The sequence below is a fragment of the Lissotriton vulgaris genome, chromosome 2_1 (genome assembly GCF_964263255.1).
Source record: "Lissotriton vulgaris chromosome 2_1, aLisVul1.2, whole genome shotgun sequence".
Taxonomy (NCBI): Eukaryota; Metazoa; Chordata; class Amphibia; order Caudata; family Salamandridae; genus Lissotriton; species Lissotriton vulgaris.
Genome location: NC_141687.1, coordinates 536,730,028 through 536,750,712, shown reverse-complemented (window position 1 = coordinate 536,750,712; position 20,685 = coordinate 536,730,028). Strand labels below are relative to the sequence as shown.

The 20,685-nt window shown below is 44.9% G+C and overlaps 1 protein-coding gene across 1 annotated transcript in view; it reads right to left on the bottom strand.

The window, feature by feature from the left end:
• Positions 1-20,685, bottom strand: part of NME9 (NME/NM23 family member 9) — a 703,404-nt gene that overhangs the window by 61,293 nt on the left and 621,426 nt on the right. Inside the window, exon 21 of the mRNA XM_086955486.1 lies at positions 12,175-12,255. Within this exon, the coding sequence (XP_086811612.1) occupies positions 12,175-12,255 (81 nt within the window). The remainder of the gene's footprint in view (positions 1-12,174; positions 12,256-20,685) is intronic.

Below are 20,685 nucleotides of genomic sequence, written 5' to 3'. Positions count from 1 at the left end.
TTAAACATACAGCCCTTTTATTATCAGGTACCACCAGACTAGTTCTTCTTGATGATACATGCTTGCAATGTTCAACACTCCATCCATCATCCCCTTTCGTTTCGCTTTCCTCAGGCAGCAGAGCAGTCCTTCTTGCAGGAGGGCAGTCCTTTGAAGTGCAAGTGTGGTAAGTGATAGCTCCACCCCTCCCATCAGGTTAGGATGGCCCATCGTGTCAACAACCAGTCACCCTTTGTGATACTGTCAGGGAGGAAAACCCAAAGGCCCTCTGCCAACTAAACCTGGTTATGTGGCCCAGGAAACATGCTGCAGGCACCAAATGTTTAGAACAAGAAAATGGCAACTTTGTATAAGTGGCATTTTCAGAAATGTGACTTAAAATCCAACGTTACCATTCAAGAGGGTTGTAAATTCAAATGTATTAGGGACCAATTTATATTTCTACCTATTCCCAAACAACAGGTATCACTTAATAAATGTAATAAGGTAACCCAATGTTATGCTAAGGAAGAGGTAGGCCTTACAGGCCTTACAGTAGGGGAAAAACAAATGTAAGAATTTTTCACTACCAGTACATGCCCAGTACAGGTTTTTCACTAACAATGCACCCTGTCCTATAGGCTATTTAGGGCCTACTCTAGGGGTGACTTATATGTATTAAAAGGAAGGTTTAGGACTATTTAGTTTGCCAGGTCGAAATGGCCGTTTTAAACTCCACACATGCAGCAATAGTAGGCCTGAGACATGTTTTAAAAGGCTTCTTAAGTGGGTGGCACAATAAGTGCTCAGGCCCACTAAAGTTGTGTTATATTGTAACAATATATACATCAAATGTATACAAGATTTACTAACTCTATAACATAATAAACACATGTTGTACCCCTAAAGATTTTTTATTCTTTGTATTAATATTTATAATGAACAAACAATAAAGGAAAAAAAAACATTCTAGAAGAGAGAAAAGATGGGATGATGTAATAAATTAAATAATTTTCTTTTTGACTGTTTAAATAGGCTTACAATAGAATGAGAGCCCAGTGTAAAGATATTGTAATGAAAATGGAAAAATGTAATTTCTTGTAATCTGTAGAACATATACTGGCGAAATTAGAAGACCATTATCACATTTACTTCTACTTCTAATTCCACTCCTACTGCATAGGGAATTTGGCTCTAACATGGCACTCAGAGACACAATCAGTGCTTAATTTGAGCCGGTGGTTTCCAGTGTTCGGCACCAGTACTAAATTGTCAACACTGGCACTTGTGACAGTCTGCCACAAGGTGGTGTTGTCTGGCTAATAGAGATGACTACAACAGCAGTTAATTATTAATTCAATATACAATAAAAATGACTATTACCTGCCGCGCAAGCCATTCTTATAGTTCTGGGGCCTGAAATAGACTGAATATCACACTTGTAGGAGTGTAATGGTTAGCAGTTGTGTTGTTACTATCATTGGCAGATTAGCAGGGGCAATGTGTGGTGCAAGCTGCAGTAGCCTACTGACGAAGTGGAGAAGTGTGGCTCACTGGTTAGAGGAGGCAGACCTGGAAGCAGAGGTCAGCCCGGGACCAGGGTTCAATTCCCGGCTCGGCGGGGTCTTGAGTCCTAAAATGTCCATGGACTCGACAATTCTCGCTCCGGTGCCTACTCGATTCACGGGTTCACACTCTGCGACTCTGGGCAATAGCTTGCTTAATCTCCACAACGGCCCCTCGCGGCGGGATGCCTGGCTTTCACCTTGCGGATACCCTGCCGGGGTTATCTCACAGGGGAATACCAGGACGGGTTCCCTAAGCAAGCGCTTAGAAACCGCTCGGTGATTTGCGCTATATAAATTCCTGTACATTTACATTTACGAAAGCCCTGGCACTTATTTTTTTTTTTACAAATTAGGCACCGGATACAATAAATGAAAAGGGTTTCATCATAAAATCAAGAAAGCATGTTAATGGATCCTTTCGACACAGTGAGCGGTAAATGCAAGCCCGCAAAATAGAGACATGACTGATAAACAACTAACAGGATTTGTTAACCTCTGATAGTATTGGATCAAGGACAGGACAATCATTAACAGAGAAGAGGTTTTTAAAATTGCTCATACAACACTTATTCCTAATCTGCATCTGTATTTTATGAAATTCTTCAGCATTTAAGACCCACAGTTAATCACAAAATCAATTTGAACAAAGCTCAATTTATGCCTCCCGCCTTCCGGGACATGAAGGTGAATGAAAGGAATTGTTCTATGGGGCAAAACAGAAGTGACTAGCTGTATGCATACCTGCAGCAGACACATGCAAGCTGGTGATGCAGCCTGCTACACTCTTTCCATGCCCTGAAGACCTGCGCAGAGGGTAATAACTCCAGAGCTGGTGTACTGCTCTATGATAGTCCAAGAAGGGATGTTGTGGAAAGAAAGAGAATTTTGGATGTGTACAAATTCAGTAACTCTGTAATTTTTGGATGCACACACAGTGAGCTTACCATTCCCTTGCCTTCCATTTTGGGTTAGAGGATTGGTATGAAGCATTATAAAAATTGTTTTTAATTCTTTTTATTAAATAAGCACACAAAAGCCTGGCAGTATAACCACTGACATATCTTTCCCATACATACTCCTCAAGAGTATATATGATAACATCTGTGTATCTTACCATGTCACAATACAAATGCGTCAGTAAAAATCTTCCCTATGTAATACAAAGTCTTGTAACCTCCCCTCCCTCCACCCCATCTTTCTCATGAAGTCCCCTCAGAGGCCTCTATAACCCACCTACTTGCCTCAAATCTTGTCTAACTTCCTCTGGCACCCCCTGCCATTGAACACCACTTATTCTGCAGCTCAGTACCAATCTAAATCTTCCTCCCACTTTACAAAACTCTGGGGTTGGTGCGGCCCCACGCCTTTGAAATATACATTTTTGCCACTATATCTGCTAGCATAAGCTGCATCTTGTAATATTTGGGCCAGCTATCTTCTCCTGGCACACATAAAATGTGCCATCTGGCCTCCAATGTGACCTCTTGTTCCACCACTTCTGACATTAACCCTGTTATTTCCCTCCAGTACTGCTTAATTCGGGGACAAGACCATAATAAATGGAAGAGGGTACCCACCTCCCCACAGCTCCTTGTGCACTGATCTGTGTCACAGCGACTAATGCGGTGTAATAGTGCCCTTGAAATGTATGATCTGTGCAGTATACGCAATTGTATGATGTGAAACCTGCATCTTTCTCTGGCTCTGTATTGCTTCTGCCCAATTGTCATAATCGAGCGTACCTAGTTCGGCCATCCATGTTTCTCAGAGAGCCCCTAGGGGACCCAGGGAGTTGTTCATTGTTTTCTTGTATACCAGGGAAGTGGCTCTATCACCCATGGGATCAATAAGAATTATATCTTCAAGTGGTGTGTGTTCCGCTAACTGTTCGCCATCTGGGTTATGTCTCCTCAGGGCATGTTTCGACTGTAGGTACTGAAAGCATTCGGAGTCAGCCATCTGGTGCTCCTATTTTAAGTCCTCAAAATCTATCTGCTTTTGCCCCTCCATACACCTAGGTAGTCTATCCTTAGCACTCCCCACTTACAGGATCCCTTTAGCTTGCCAACCTCCTACAGGAGATCATTGTCCAACAGTGGAGTCCTTCTTGTCAGTTTCCTGTTCTAGCCCAAAATGTTGTTGCATCCCTATTTATACTTATAGTATAGTATGAACCCAGCGCAAAATTTGGGGCCAAATCCAAATCTTTCCAGCACTGCGAACAAATACGGCCACTCAATGTTGCCAAACGCCATACAAGCATCAAGCGATAAGATCACTGCGTCTTCTGCCGGTTTCCTCTTTGTAATATGCATCATATAGATGCCTCAAATTAAGTCTGGTGCTCTTATGGGGCATGAAGCCAGGTTGGTCGGGTTTGACAATGGATGCAAAGACACTACTGAGTTTGGTCGCTAAGACTTTTCCCAGCACCTCTGCTTCCATATTTAACAATAAAATGGGGTGATATGATTCGCAATCAGTAGGAGGATTACCCTGTTTCAGTATAACCACATTAGTGACCAATCTTTGGTGTTCTGGCAGACTACCCTGGTCTAGCGCCTCCCGAAACATATTTAACATGGGTGGGGCCACTTCTGATGGCACACCTTTATAAAATTTAGCTGGTATACCATTGGGTCTGGCCGCCTTGTCCTACTGTAAATCCCTAATGGCTCTTCCTATGTCCTCTACTGTGAGGTCTTCATCCAACGCCTCTTTTTCCTCCCGGGATTACCTGGGGAGGCAAGAATATCAGAGAAATTGAGTGCCATCCAATCCCATTCCAGTTGAGGTAGACATGTACATGTTTTCATAATGATCAGCGAAAGCAGCTGCTATTTCTTCTCCTGTCTTTCTAATCTCCCCTTGTGGAGTATGTACCTCTAGAAACCAGTTTTTCTCTTTATCTCTCTTATCCAACCAAGCCATTAATTTATTGGCCTTGTACCCAACGTCATATAGTCTTCTCTAGGTTGCCCCGGCCTGTGTCCTGGCTGCTTCCTCTGCTATATCTCTCATTTCCTGCTGCTTAATGCAGATCTGTTGTCTAATCTGTGCATCCGGCACACTGGTCTCCGCAGCCCTCATTTCAAGTCTTACAATATCTTTCTCCAGGGTGTCATACTGAATTCGTTGATCTTTCCTTTTCCCCCCAGTTATAGCCTCTACGTATCCTCGCATGTCTGTTTTGTAGGCCTCCCACAGCACGCATGCTGAGTCCACAGAGACCAGGTTGTCTTGATAATATTAAGGTGTGTTTTCTCTAGCAATACTATATCAGGGTTCTGTCTACGAAGATATTGAAGTACCACTTTACATGTTATTTTGTGTCCCAGGCCATTTACATTCCAAGTCATGATTCACAGAGTGGCGTCTATATGGGGGATCCTCATAGTGCATCTGTGTCAATCCTCTTATCGAATGAGATTAATATGCTGTGTGCCTGGTCAATGCCCATTCTGTTCTGCATTTTTGGGGACTCCTGACCCACCATACCCCAATAGAGCACAACATTTCTTTTTCCTACCAAGCTAAACAACTTATATAACTCTAGAACTGTGCTGTCCCGAAGGAGGCAATTCCAACCCCAAAGACAGAGCCCCCCCTGCCTGTGAACTGTGGGTTCAGAACCTCCCACCACCTGAATTTGTAGAGTGCCTGTCACCTCATAATATCAACACCAAATGTGGGTGGGCTTAGTCACAGGAAGGCCCACCGGACTCCCCCGAAACCCCTTTCCAGGTGTAGCACAGGTGCTAGATCAACATTGACTAATGCAAAGATCAATCATGCATATTGATGCTAATCTAAATACAAGAATGATAGATCTTAGCTGACTAGTAGTCCCAGTCCACAAGGCTACCGGATCGCCCCACTTCTGCATTACAGTTCCATACTGCTGGTCGACCAACACAACATTTGCCCTTCCAATGTTACCCTGACCGGGATAATCATTCCCTCGGGGCCATAGAATGCTTGCGTCTGTGTCGTCCGTTGATTCATTGTTCTTATTTCGATGTTGTGATTTTTTTGCCGTCCTCCATCGGTCAAGCAAATCCCATGCCTCCTCAGGAGTTGAAAAGCACCACACCTTGCTGTCAGCTGTTATTTTAAGCATTGAGGGAAAGAGCATGGAATATTTAATGTCCTGTGTTCGTAGGGCCTTCTTTACTTCCAGGAAGTTCCACCTCTACTTCTTTACCTTCAAGGTAAAATCTGGATAGAAGGTGACAAGAGCACTCTCATATTTGAATGGCAAGGTGCCCCAGGCCTTCTGAAGAATGATATCACGGTAGTTAAACAGCCTCGCAACTATGGGGCGCGGGGGCTTCCAGCCTTGGCTGCATGCCCGGGACTCAATCGGCGTGCTTAACAGAGAAGTATTTAGATAGTCACTGTGGCTGGAGCATCGTCATTATAAGGTCTTCTACAAATAGGTCCACCACTGATCCTTGTGCTCTCTCTGGCACTCCAAATATACAGATATTATTGCGGCAAAAGCATCTCTCTTGGTTCTCCAGTCTAGGTTGTAACTCCCCTGTTGCGTTTATCAGTTTGGTGACCTGCTTCTGCAAGGATTTCGTGTCTACCACCTGGCAAGCTGTTATTCCCTCAACCTCCATAACTCGGGTTCCCATATGTCTGAGATCCGCTCTCAGTAGGGAGACTTCTGTTTGTCACCACATCAATTTTCCCAGCAAGCTCTGTCTTGAGCCCCTGAATACCCGCCATGACGTCCTGCAGCGTGGGTTCAGGAGTTGGTGTGGGGGGGAGTAGCCCCAAGGGATTCACCTGCAATTGCCGCAACAGAACCGGCCAACTGGTCCCTCGGCCTGGTATATTTATTCAGCTTTGTTTGTTGGGAGCCCCTTCCCCGTCATCTTGGCAGTCTCGCCGACCCGTAAGACCTCCTAGGAGAGCAGGCACCAAATACCAGTGCGGTATTTGGCCTCCCGCGTAGGCCAAGTCAAAATGGCATATCCACTGTGTCTCCACTGAGGGATGCGTTCCCTTTATTTGACCTTGATGCCCTGTCCAATTGGTCCGTAGCTCAACTGCACCACTTCTCTAGTCCCAAACTCATGTGTTGCTGTGCAGTGGGGACAAAGGCAGTCAAAAAGAGATTGACCGCGGCCACAGAGGTGACGGGGGGCCCTTAGCTGTCCTTCCCCACAACAGGGGCACCTTCTACCTTTAATGTCAGTCCAATCCAAAAATTGCCTTTGGTCAATTCGCAGCCTCCTTACCGCTGCCCCGCATGCTACGCCGTCCACAATTGAGTCACCGCCCAGCAAGGTCCTGGGTGCATCCGTCTCTGTGCCCGCTCAAGAATCTGGGCCTCAGCACCCCCTGTGTTGCTGGATCTTTGCCCTAGCGTGGGCAATTACCATCCACAGTGTTCCGGTTACCAGCTCACCACCGCCGGATCCCACAGCGTCTTTCAGCCGAGCCCCAACGCTGGCTCCGTCCCGTGTACGTTGGCGTCCTCCTGGCTCCGTCACTTTAGTCCAGGGATTCCGATAGTTAACGCGCCTCTCCCGTTCTTGTCACCAATTTGGGCCCACTTTGATCTTCTTTGGCAATCGTAGCACCCGGGCACCAAGCGGGCTCATCAGGACCCCACTCTGGTCTAATTCTGAATAGTTTTATGGATATATTGGGGTAGTTACAGCGTAGAGCGGCTTTAATAAGCGGCCATATCTCTCTGTGGCAAGCCAAAATTCCCCAGGATGAAGCATTATTGATGAAAAGACTGATTTACATGTCATTGACATTAACCCCGGAACTCTTTCCCAAGATACAGGAATAGTATTTAAGATTGCTTCCCAGTGTTTTCCTATATAACAGTCAAACCTACAGTGAAAATAGCTTTGATGCCATTTTCCTACATGTCCTATTTTTAAATACTATGCACACTGCCTTTATGGGCAATAAGGACTACTTAGTGGTCACTTATAAATATTTAGAAGGAAGGTTTAAGCCTGTCAAAAGAAGTTATTTTGACAGACCAAATATGCAGTTTAAGCCTGCATTGCCAGGCTACTGGTGGCAGACCTGCAGTCATGTTTACACTGCCACTAAAGGGGGTGGCATAATGAGCGCTGCAGTCCTCTGGGGACATTTAACTTACAGGTTCTGGGTGAATCTTTGTACCCTATACTAGGGAATTTGTAGGTAAGCCAGTTAGCTATACGCAAATTCATTCATGTTTAAAGGGGAGCACAGGAATTTTATCACCTGTTAGAAGGGGTAAAGTGCACATAGTTCTATTACCAGCAAAAGTATAGATTCCGCCAAAAGGCAAAAAATATGGGGTGACAATGCAGAAAAGAGGGATTTCCTACAAATCTGAATGCAAGACCCTCGAGAGGGCTGCAAGTTTAGGTAAGCACAATGAAAAGCTATTAGCCTTTAAACCCTGAAGTGTAACACTAGGATAAAAATATTGTAACATTTGAGCAACAAAATAAGCAGATTAGGAGCTTTATTTTGGGGTTGTTAAGCTGGAAGAAGTATATGCTTTCTAATATCTTGGGTAAACACTGGCCAGTAAACTAAGCTGGCAAGAGCATATCAACAAACAGTGCAGAAATCTGAACCAAGTTAAAAGTCATCCTCAGATTTCCTTCACACAAGGCCACAGGCTCTCCTCGCAGATTGACAGAGTTGTACAAGCGAAAGGGAGAAGTCAGATCACGAATGGAGCTGTACCCTGGAGCACTGACAGAAATGGAGATAAAACTGTCTCACATGATATAAACGTCTGGAAAAAGGGTCTCCATATACTAAACCACTATTCCACCACAGCCCTGGAAACTGACGTCGGTTATAAAACCATGCATGAATTATATAGATTGCTGTAATAAAATATGGACTGAAACGTCATATGCCACACAATCACCTGGGATACTGCTTGGGAAGAACACAAGCACATGATATACAATCTAAGTAAATGCAACTAAGGAAAATTGAAGCTGAATAGCTAAGCTTAGACTTTAGAAACCCCAGAGACAATCCCAGACGCTGTACTGTCAAGAAGTATACAGGCTGCAGTAAAGAAGCTGTTCGTGGCTCAACAGCATTATATGACATGGTAAGCGCCTGAAAAACACTTTGCACAAAACAAGCTATTTGACGTCTCCAAATACTCCAGCCCTATTTACGAATCTCACAAATCAGTGGGAACGAAGGCTATTTGCCTTGGACAAAAGTGGCCAACTTTCAACTCGAAGTTGGCTGCAGCATGTATATTAGGGTAGAAAGAAGACTTTCATCCTGCGTTGCCCACTCTACAATGCAACTTGACTAAAAAATGATCCGCTGGCTTGTTGTCAAGGAGGCGCAAGGAACACAGCAAGAGACCCTGCTCTTTACTGGATGGTAACTTGTAGCCACAACGACACAGATATTAAGGAGAGAGCTGGCAAATAAAGGACACATTTTTGCAGGCAGAACCAAATACTACATGGAGATGTAATCTGAATGCCACCTGTAAAGCTTCAATCTAGGCATGCTGGATGTAAACTACGAGGGTCGAGATTAGGACATGATACACTTTATTAGCTCAGGTGGATTAAACTACTCTAGGAACTCAATACCAGTATCCCTGCCTCAAATGTTTTTAACTATTTTACTGTTTGTGTTCTATGCACCGGTTTGCATTGTTTGAAAGTGTGAAAGGGTGGAGGCCAAAATAAATACAATAAATGTTAAATCTCACAGAGGTCATATAGTCTTCACACTACACTCCCTCAGAGTATGGCTGGGTGCCAGGTCCCTGCATTTTAGAGAAGTACTGCTAGTATGACAGTCACAAGATATGACATCAGCATCGTAAATGAGTTCATGGAGCTGAGGATTAACAGACACTACAGTCGTGGATTCGTGGTATTACTCTCTACTATGATATAAAGCAGATTTTGCCAGCATCTGGTTTTAGCCCCAGAGCGAACCTTAGGAGACAATAATCGCTTCAGAATTCTGGAACTAGAATTTTGAGGTTAAATAACACACACGGATGTCCCCTTTCTTTGCTTTGATGTCAACTACAGATAGCCTTGAGATGGGTCTTCCCACAGATTCAGAGAGAAAATCAGAAATATGTTTGGAGGTATCTTGTAGCCAATGGGGTAGAGAGTAGATATTTGTCCATCTGTCAGGCCCATGTATTTTAGATAAGCTAAACAGGGATCTTAAATGGAAAAGGAGGGACTATAAAGCACAGTTTGTAAAGTTATAAAGCATGTTAGAAAAGGAATGAGAATTAGCTAAAAAAAAAAGCATCAAATGGAGAGAAGTCCAAACGATTTCTCATTACAACAATGGTTATAGCAAACTAATCTTAGAAATTACCCAGGTGTGGGTAGTACATACACAGTTCTGTTGGAAATGAAAAAAGGCTCAACTGAAAAACTCTTTAGTAGGGAGGTACTATGAGGTGGACCATGGGTGTGGGTTGAACCAACCACTATTCAGGTGTTTGGGCTTAGCGTTGAATATCTTGCAGTACTACACAATCTGCGCTGGGACATCTCAAACTTTGGGTTATAGAAATAAGAATTGTGCTGGCACCCTACACCAGACTCGTGCTCTACCAGGATGTTAGAGAATGAGGTCATGCTCCTGCTATTTCTTGCTACTCAGGGCACACAGGTTCAAAGCTGTCCCTACTGTGCGTTCGCCCAGGCTGATGGAAGCATGGTGGCAGAATGGATTGGGCAGAATGGGGATGGTTATGAGTAGGGAAACGAGGCTTAGCAGTGTTGCTAAGCACAGGGAAATATCTCCAGTGGGTGGCAGCAGTAAGCCAAGATGGCATCTGCTTATAACTGCAGGCCGAGGACGCCAAGAATAAAATGGCAAATGGTACCATTCTACCATGAAAGCCCCAGGTTGCATTAAGGCACTACTGTCATGAATCAGACAGCCACAACACTTTACAGTATCTTTTTGCCTTTGGGGATTCATCCTCACTTCCATTGACTTTTCCTCTTTTTTCTCTTTTTGGATTTTGATCCTTCTCCTGTTTGTTCCAGCGAAGCATCTTCATTAAGACATTTTGTGGCTCTATTTATTCTGATGAAAATTTCCCTACTGGTTAGGACTGTTTTGAATCCAGATGTATCTTACATTAACCTCACCTTCTGTTGTTTTTTTCCTCTTGTTTTTTTTCTCCTAACTAGTGGTCATTTTTCAGAGGCACTGGTGAGTCAACGTGGTTAAATTTATGCACCAGCAGCTTGGATTGTCCTTACCTCAGGGCTTTAAAGTAAGAAGTCAAGTAGAAAACTTAGTGCCCTTCTCCCCCATGACAACAGAATTTGGAGAAAATACATGCATCACAATTTCTACTGCTTATGGAATAAGAAAGGTAACATAAATGTATTTCACAAAATAGAGTCTACCAATTCTGTTATACATTTGGTGTTTAGGGGATACGAAATCAACCAATCATATGTTGTTCTCTTTTCAATCGTAAAATAAGCAGTTTGTAAACAAAAATCAAAATCAGATTCTTTAATTTATTTTATCATAACTGGGTTTTACACAATTTTTCATTTGAAAGATTCAGCAAAAACAGTTTAGTTCCATCCTTTATTTCATGAACTGCAAAACGCCTGCAAAATCGTTTTTATTTCATTTTTGCCAGTGACAATATTTTAGGTAATGAAGGGCAGCATTCTTTTTCTAGCCTGGTTGAAGAGGGGTGTTACCCCGAACCAGGTCCCAGGCTGCTTGTTTCCGGTTCAGAGAAGACCTGGCATGGTGGATCGAGCTGGACTGTTCCCATGAGGCACAGGGTCAAGACTAATTTGCATATAGCTGGGTCTGAACTGAGGTGGCGAAGAGAGCTGAAGAACAATGATGGATTCAACCCAGAAAAGTTTCAGCACTCAGTCCATCATCTCCTTGTGTTTGCTTTGTTAGCCCTACGTTGGCAGGGTATGCCCAGACATGGGTCCCTTGCTCACTTTGCCACTGGATTCAAGCTATCCTGGCTGAAGAGGGGTGTTACCCTCGAAACCGGCCCCAGGATGCTTGTTTCCAGTTCAGGGAAGACCTGGCTTTGGCAGTTCGGATTGGACTGGTCCAATTAGGCACAGGGTCAAGACCAATTTGCATATAGCTAGGTCTGAACTGAGGTGGCGAAGTGAGCTAAAGAACGATGATGGATTTACAAAGATCTGTGACTGGGGGTGCGTGTCTGAAAAGTTCTGTCAATCATTTCATTGTCTTTGCTTTCTTCGCCCTAGGTTGGCAGGGTATGCCCAGACGTGGGTCCCTTGCTCACTTTGCCACTGGATTCAAGCTTGCCTGGCTGAAGAGGGGTGTTACCCAGAAACCAGCCCCAGGATGCTTGTTTCGGTTTCAGGGAAGACCTGGCTTTGCACTTCGGGCTGGGCTGGTCCGGTGAGGCACAAGGTCAAGACTGATTTGCATATAGCTGGGTCTGAGCTGAGGTGGTGAAGTGAGCTAAAGAACAATGATGTATTCAACCCAGATCTGTGACTGAGGGTGAGTGTCTAAAAAGTTTCAGCGCTCCGTTCATCATCTCCTTGTGTTTGCAACATTATTTTTCCAGAGAAGCATTTCACTTGTTCTAAAAAGAAATAAAATAGCTTACCTTTTTTCTCCTCAGGCGTTTCAAATTCGTTTTGCTCAACCTCTGGTGCTTCGTCGCTAGTCACATGTCCAGTGGGAAAAACTAATAAGAGAGAGGAGAACGATTGAGCAATGGGAGCACAAGAGAAGCATGTACCAGATTAATAGAATGTGATATGCTGATTTCATTTGGTAGTACTCAAATGAACCTAGGGACCACTCTTTTACCCACCTATACTTCCTATGATATATTAACGGTTTTGGAGAGCCAGAATATGAGGAATGCCCATAAGGAAGAGGAGCAGGCAGGGAGTATGTATACTCTAGAGAATGGACTCGCCAACAAGTGCATTCTGCAACAATAACAAGTGGAGGTGGTCGCTCAACCACCCAAGAGTTGCAAACTGCCCAGCATAATGTTGGCTTCATTTGAAGCACATTTATACATGGGTATCCTGAAACACAATCTGGTGGGATACTACCCTGCAAGGAACAAATTATGGCAGAAATTGGATAAAGATATTAAAGTATAAATACATTTCTCCGGCACTGGTAAGTTTCATTGATTCACGTGCTTCCGAATAATTATCCGTTGTTATGTTAAGGCAACGGGGAGTTGTTAAAGTGTTAATCTTTATGAAGTTGTGTTATGTTATGTTACAGGTCAGGACATTTATTAAGTGGTTGTACACCCAAGGCGTTTCTTGGTGCCAGCAAGAGAATAACTGATGGATTGAGGAATCAAGATTTAAAAAACCTAAAGAGTTTTTAGCTTGAGAAACACATCAGCACATTAAATCATGTATACACCATATACTAAAAAAAAGCTACTCTGAATTGAGAGGTTCAGCAAAATTATAGAACCCAGTGAAAAAAGTGTACTACGTCACCAGCACAACACTGTAGGTGACATGCCGTAAGAAAAAGCTGCCTGACAAATGATATCATAAACAACTGATACCACAAGAAACAACAGTCATGATTCCTCACAAATTGTGAAATTCAGAAAGTAATAAGTAAATCTACTTCAGAAGACAGGTAATGTCGAATAGACAGTACCACATATATCAAAAACATCATAGGAAGACGAAAAGCTTACTATAAAGTAAACATAAGAATCATCCTATTATAAAAGTGTCTCACCCGGTATCAAGACTTTTATGGGTGATTGGCGGCCTTGTCGGGGACCAAAATGGCCTGACATCTAGGACATATTGTCTGAGGTCAAGGGCTAAAAGCCATCAAGTTGACCCAACTCGGGCATCACAAACCTTTTGGCTTCCAATTTACAGCACCACAATATGGAGCAGGGATAGGAATTGCCTGCAGTTGAAGTAATATTTATACCTTCACCAGACACTGCTCCTTTGCCATAAAGGAAGAACTCACAAGCAAATAGCATTAAAAGAATGCAAAGCATATATTCTGAGCCAGACCAACACTTCAACTTGCTGAAGTTCCCTTTTACTCGAAGAGTAGAACCAAAAAAGTCCTTACACATCAGCCTACAACTGGTATAACAATATGTCGGGGGTGAATACTGCCAGTATATATAGCCTCAATGTCAGATCTCTGGTCAAACATCAGGCGGAGATCTTTGATATTGTCACCAATGACTCCCCTGATGTGTTTTTTATGACCGAGACATGGCTACAAGATGCTGACACTGCGATTTTAAACCTTGCCTTCCCCCCTGACTATACCGTGGCAACTCTCAACCGCGGTTCCAGAGGTGGTGGAATTGCAATGGCGGTGAAACGCCGCTTTCCTTGTGAATGGAAAGAACTAAAACTTCCAGGTTGCGAATGTGCTCGCTTTAGAATCTCTCTGTCCCATTGCTATAGCTTTTCAGGTCTTCTAATATATCGGCCTCCGGGCTGCGATGCTGCCTTTAGGGCCGCTCTCCCGGACGTCATTAGCATAGAAGCTCTTGGTTGTGCAAATTTCAATGTGGTAGGTGACCTCAACTTGCACTTTGACTGTCCATCCCAATCCTCCATTAAGAGCTGCCTAGCAGATCTTGAAGCCTTGCAGCTCCTACAGAGAGTGCTGTCCCCCACCCACTCTGGCGGACACATACTGGACCCGTTCTTCACCTCCTTAGAGGACATTACTTTATGCCAACCTGTTCAGTTGTCATGGACAGACCATATGCTGGTGAAGGCAGTTATCCCTGTGGTAGATTCTCTTTTTGTGGCACAGAATAAAACCTCTCTCTCCCGCCAGTGGAGTAAATTAAAACTTGAAGACTTCTACCTTTTATTAGGAAAAACACCCCTACCTCTTCTCTCCAATGCTGATTGTGGGTATAATTCATTCTGTACTTGGATTGGCACGGCCTTGGACTCTCTTATTCCCCTTGTACGTTCCAAGTGCCGGACCAAGGCCCATAGCCCGTGGTATGATGAGACCTTGTCGTCTCTCAAGAGAGAGTGTAGGCAAGCAGAAAGGCGATGGAGGAAAGCCTATGATCCCGCGCTCAAAACCTGCTACCTTACTCTATCCAAGGCATATCACAGAGCGGTTTGTCGAACACGTGCCGCATTTTATGCGCAGGAGTTCCGGAACAGCCCTAATCCCTCCAAACTAATCTTCAAGGTCCTAAAGGACCTTACAACTAAGAGGGCCTCCGCGGCAGAAATCTGCACTGACTCTCACTGCGAGAGTCTGGCCTTGTTCTTTGTTCAAAAGGTGCAAGTAATCTACCACACCTTTCCAACTATTGTGCACCGCTCGGATTCATCTGATTGTCCTAAGATCAATGATAGGATCCTGGATTTTTTGGCCCCCCTATCTGAGGAGGGTTTTGATTTACTGAGCCAAAAAATTAAATCTGGCTCCCCTGCAGACCCCCTCAAACCGGCCCTATTTAAAAACATGCAGGCCACATGTCGCGCACCCTTGCTTGCCCTTATTAATATGTCACTGGGTTCAGGGATTGTACCCACCAAGTGGAAGCAAGCGGTAGTTACCCCCATCCTAAAAAAGCCTACCCTAGATCCTATAAAACCTGAGAACTATCGCCCCATCTCTCTGCTGCCGTGGGCTGCTAAAGTCACCGAAGCCCACGTGAATGGCATCCTGGCCGACCATCTTGCCAAAGCTAACATCTTGGATCCCACGCAAAATGGTTTTCGTACAGGCCACAGCACGGAGACTGCCTTGTTATACATGGTTGAACATCTGCGCTCCGTGCTGGACACCGGACAAACAGCGGCACTCCTGTTGTTAGATCTGAGTGCCGCCTTTGATACGGTGTCCCACGAAATCCTGTTGCGGCGGTTAGAGGAAGCTGGGGTTAGGGGGCTGGCACTAGGCTGGTTCCGCGCCTTCCTTTCCAATAGATCTTTTCAGGTTGCGATACCACCCGGTAAATCCACCTCTCACCCACTCACCTTGGGGGTCCCACAGGGATCATCTCTGAGCCCCACTCTCTTCAATCTTTATGTGAGGCCGCTGGCTGCGGTAGTCAAACGCTGGGGCATGACAATGGTGTCCTATGCGGATGATACGCAGCTGGCGGTCACACTAAGTGGGGACTCAGCCATGGACGCCCTCAACTTCTGTGAGGGGCTACGCTCGGTGGCCAATTGGATGAACCAGAATTGTCTCCAATTGAACACAAAGAAGACAGAGGTGATGGTGTTTGGGAAGCAACCTGGATGCTGGAATGACAGCTGGTGGCCCCCCGAGTTAGGAATGATCCCCTCTCCCGCTATGGAGTTAAAAAACCTCGGGGTCTGGCTGGACCCTTCACTTAGCTTCACTTGCCAGACTAAGAGGGTGGCTGCCTCTTGTTTTGGCATTATTAGGGGCATCAGGCCGGTGCTTAAATTCTTCGATGCCCCCACTAGACAGCTTGTGGTCCAGGCCTCGGTACTATCCAGGATAGATTATGCCAGTGCTCTGCTAGCAGGCACGAACAAGGCTGAACTTCTGCGGCTACAACGAGTGCAGAATGCCGCCGCTAGAGCGATATTTGGGCTGCCCAAACGTTGCTCAGTGTCCAGAGCATTGCAAACACTCCATTGGTTGCCTGTTGCTCGGCGGATTGAGTTTAAGGTGCTCTGCCTGGCCTTTAAAATTTTGAAAGGCATGGCTCCACCTATTCTCATGAACCTTCTGACCCCATATGTCCCCTCTCGCTCTTTGAGATCGATGGGCCAGAATTTGGCTGTTGTTCCTCGCTTTTTGCTGAGCAGGATTGGAGGCCGCTCCTTCCGAGTAGTAGCCGCTAAGCTTTGGAACGCTCTCCCTAATGACATCCGTGCTTTGGAAGATTTAACCAGGTTCAGACGTGTCATCAAAACTTTTCTTTTTAATAAAATTAACTGACTCTGCTGCATTTTGTGATGTTGTGTTTACCTTTTTTGGCGCCAGGACGCCCCTTTGCTGGGGCAGCTGTGCGCGGTATAAAAACCATTAACATAACATAACATAACATAACATGTCTCTAAAGAAACACTGAAGAAGAAAGCCATGCATACTGAACTGCTTCGAAGAAGCATGTGACAGATTTGCTTCCATACAGGAAGTCACCTCTCTTAGTGATAGCCTCTTGAGCAGAAAGCTCATCCTCAGAGGCCAGGGAACCTCCTTCAGTCATCTAAATCAATACACAATAAAAAAGAATATGGTACTGAGGTTATAACCAAGGCTCCTCACCAGAATACATGTGGTAGAACTGAAACCGAAACTTGCCAAATATAGCATCCTAATAAGGTCACTCCTAGACGAACAAAAGCATATATCCCAAGCCTAGGGACAAGCAAAGCAACATAGTGACAGAAAAAGCAGGACTATGACTCTGTAGTTCTCCGTCTTCCATGGTCTTAACTCCGCATCTGCCTGATCACCAAAAAGACGGGCACCATCAAATGCTATGTCGGCCAAAGCCGACTGGGCAGCTTCCGAAAAGCCAGTAGATGCCAACCAAGCCCGACGCCTGAGCGCCACTGCAGGTGCCATGGTATGACCCACATAATCCGTTGTGTCCATGCCACACCTTATGGTAAACCTAGCAGCCTGCTGAACATCTCTAATCTAATTGTCTACCTCAGCACAGAGGTTACTGGAAGAGATGGGAGCATGTCCTGTTAAGAATTTATAAAGCATAGGAAAAATGCCCCAGCACACAAGATGTGTTGGGGCTCTCAATGCTGAGTTGGCTGAAGCAAATTTGTGCTTACCACAAGCATCACAACCCCCAGAATCCTTACCCACTGGAGTCTTAGGAGTAGAATCTACATCCTGAGGAGACGTTGCAGCCTGAGTCAGGAGGCCACAAGTGGAAAGATGTCTATGCAAACAAACTGGGTCCCCAGGTGCAGGCAAATGCCTATGCACACTATCACGGTCCACGGAGATCCCCGACTCAGGCTTGGCCCAAGTACCTAACAAAATGTCAATTAGGGCCTCACTATACGAAGGACAGTCTCTTCTCCTGCCTGTCCCTGGCAAAGGATTTCAAACAAAGGGTCTGTAGACCTTTGCCCCGTGAACAGTGACAAGTCTAAAACTGTAGCCACTTTCCTCAGCATGTCTGCTAAGAAAGAAGTTGCCTCCGTGGCAAGACTAAGGGGAGAAAGCAACCCCAAGGCTGACAAAGAATCCAGCCCACTAGCCTCACCAAGAGCTGTAAATTAGCTCTCCTCCAGTTGAAAAACACATTGGCGTCGGAAATGGGCTAAAAAAGTCCTGCCTTAGTCGATACAGATGGACCTCCCATTGCTTCTTCCTGAAACTACAATCCCCTCAGGTTGCATAGTCGACTCAGCAGCCAATGCTGCATGATGCCACACAGGCGCCATCATGAAGTCTACTGGGGGAGGAGAGGCGCCTTCGACCGCTGACGTCAATGTTTGAATCGGTTGGTCAAAGACCGGAGTCATAGGCAAAGATCCCAAAGGACTTTGAGCCTGCACCAAAGCGACGCCAGCTGACCGGCACAGATCCATCGACTCCGATGGCCCAACCGTCACCGAGGACAATTCCTCCACCGGCGCCCCACTCACCTCCTTGGGGCCTAGAGGTGCTCCAGAGAGAGATGTGGTCCCAAAGATGAGGTGTAAGGAATCATAATATTCCCTCATCAGAGCCATCAATGTCCCGGCTCCCGGAAAACAAGGGGAGACGCGATGCGGAGTTGTGTACTGCTTCTTCAGCAGACGAGTGGGATGAGGCCATGGGAGATGGACTCTCCAAGCAGTGAAGTCAGAGAAAGCTGTGACTTCAACCGTCCTTTACCTTTCAACTTCCCTGGAGAACTACATCCTCCAGACCAGTTTCAGCTCCTAGATTGACCTCGCAAATGCTCCTCCTGAGACGAAGACTGAGGCTGGAAAGCCCCTTGAGGATCACAACACAAGAATCGCCATCAACTTCAAAAAACGCTATTTTAACGACTTCGGTTTTAGTTTCTGGCAGGAACCACAATTCTCGGCATTGTGGTGCTCTCCTAAACACCATATACAAATTGTATGCTGGTCCATCACCGACATATGTCGGCTACAAGACCCACAAGGTTTGAAACCTGTCGACATTAGACAAAGACACACTGTTCCACCAACACCAGGTGCCCAAAAATCGACCTGAGGAACCACTTCTCTGGATCCACGTTATAGCAAGGAAAAGAAGAAAGTGACGTCCGCGCAGAGGTACTGCTGAAAAATGTCGAGATCCACACCGACTCATTGGTCGGAAGGCGCAGATAGGTGGCTTTGAGTTCCAGGTGATTGGTATATATGGTCTTTTGGAGTGGAGATCACTTTCCTTGAATTTGCAGGTTCTGTACATGACCGCCCCAGCTCTCCAGAGAGGCATTCGTAGTCATTACAAAATGTGGTATTTGAGGTAAGAACGTGAGGTCCTCTGATGGGTGGGAGGTCTGGGACCACCAGGCTAGAGATTCCATCCTGCCTGTGTTAAGATCACCAGGCCCTAGAATGATTCTTTTGTTTGAATCTATTGTTTTTGTAGCTGTTCCGGTAAGGCCAGTTCAAACAGCCTACGTTGCTTGTCTTGGGATAGAAAGTCTTTGGCTTGGACAATATTTCGTGTTGCAACCAAGAACAGGATGGAGGAGTTGATGATCTTTGATAATTCATAATGAGACTTAGTTTGTGAAACAACTTTAGGCAAGCCTCTGTGGCTTTGGATGCCTAAAATGCTATTGGTGCTTTTATCAACCAGGTGTCAAAGAAGGTGAATACCTGATGACCTCCTTCCTAAAAAAAGCTGCCACTAGGCAGTAGGTAAAAATGCAGTAAGCTGATCTGAAGCTAAATGGGAGATCTTTGATGGAAGGGTGGGAATGTGGAAGTATAAATCCAGTAAATTCAGAGCTGTCATGTGGTGTCGCAGAGGTGTCCTGGAGATGTATAGGTCCCATGAATACCATACACAAATGCCGAGGCACACAGAGTCAGTCCCAAAACATCGTAGAATAGGTAGTATCATAGATTGTAGTCAGAGTAAGTCCATCAGATATTTTTTATTCTTTTATTTTCTTCTTGTTTTCAAATGCCCAAATACAAAAAACAATGGCAGCCGACACTTTTTTCATCCAGCAGGACTTTTACAAGGTGGCAAATTATTTAAATGCAATTAAAATCTTTCAATATACAATAGAAAGTACAGTTAAGAATATATCATTGATGCAATGCCCTCTTGGAAAAGGTCCAAATTAGCTAATCACTCCCCAAAAAAGTGCCATATGTGCGAGAAAGACATCCTGTGATGTAGTTCTAATGTGCGGAGTAGATCACCAAAGAGAAGAAAAACACCATTATCGAGCTCAAGTACAAAGATGAAACAAGTGTGGAAGATGGATAAAAAGTTAGGGGAGAGAGTCTTGGTTCCCCAAGGAGAGTGTGCTCAGATCCATTCTAAGTATTTAGCAGGTATAGGCATGCTAAGCGGAAAAGAGCCATATCTGGATCTATTCCTTATCTAAAATCCAACAGTATATGTACCCGGCATCACCATAGAACAGTGTACCGGATGTATAGGAAAGACACACAAAGTCTGCGAAAAAATAGATGACAATTAACAAAAATAGAAAATTTGGGCATGAAGCCGGTACCGCAGGCAGCCAACGTCTATATGTCAATCTAAAGGGCACTGACCCGATCCTCTGAAGAAGCCCAAATTAATTATGGAGAGCTTCGTCCAAATGAAGAGAAATAAGTGTGTCTGTGACTGACATATAAGGCACAGAATCACTATTTTTGGCATGTAGTCCAATGCAGCCCCCATAAGCTACTTCAAGTGAAAACTGAGCCGCATAACATTCAATAGTGACGATGACATCTCGCTTTTCCAACTGAGTTTGGCGCGCTCCTATGCCTGAATCATGAGGAGGAGAGTGACCCACAACAGCAAATAGGTCCCATGAATACTTTTGACTACTCCACCGGGGAGGAGGGAGGGCTGTTCATGACCATCACAGAAATTCCCTTACAAGAGCACTGGAGTTACACGTGAGAAACAAATCCTTCTCTCATTGGGGATTTCCATGTATAGTCATAAGCGT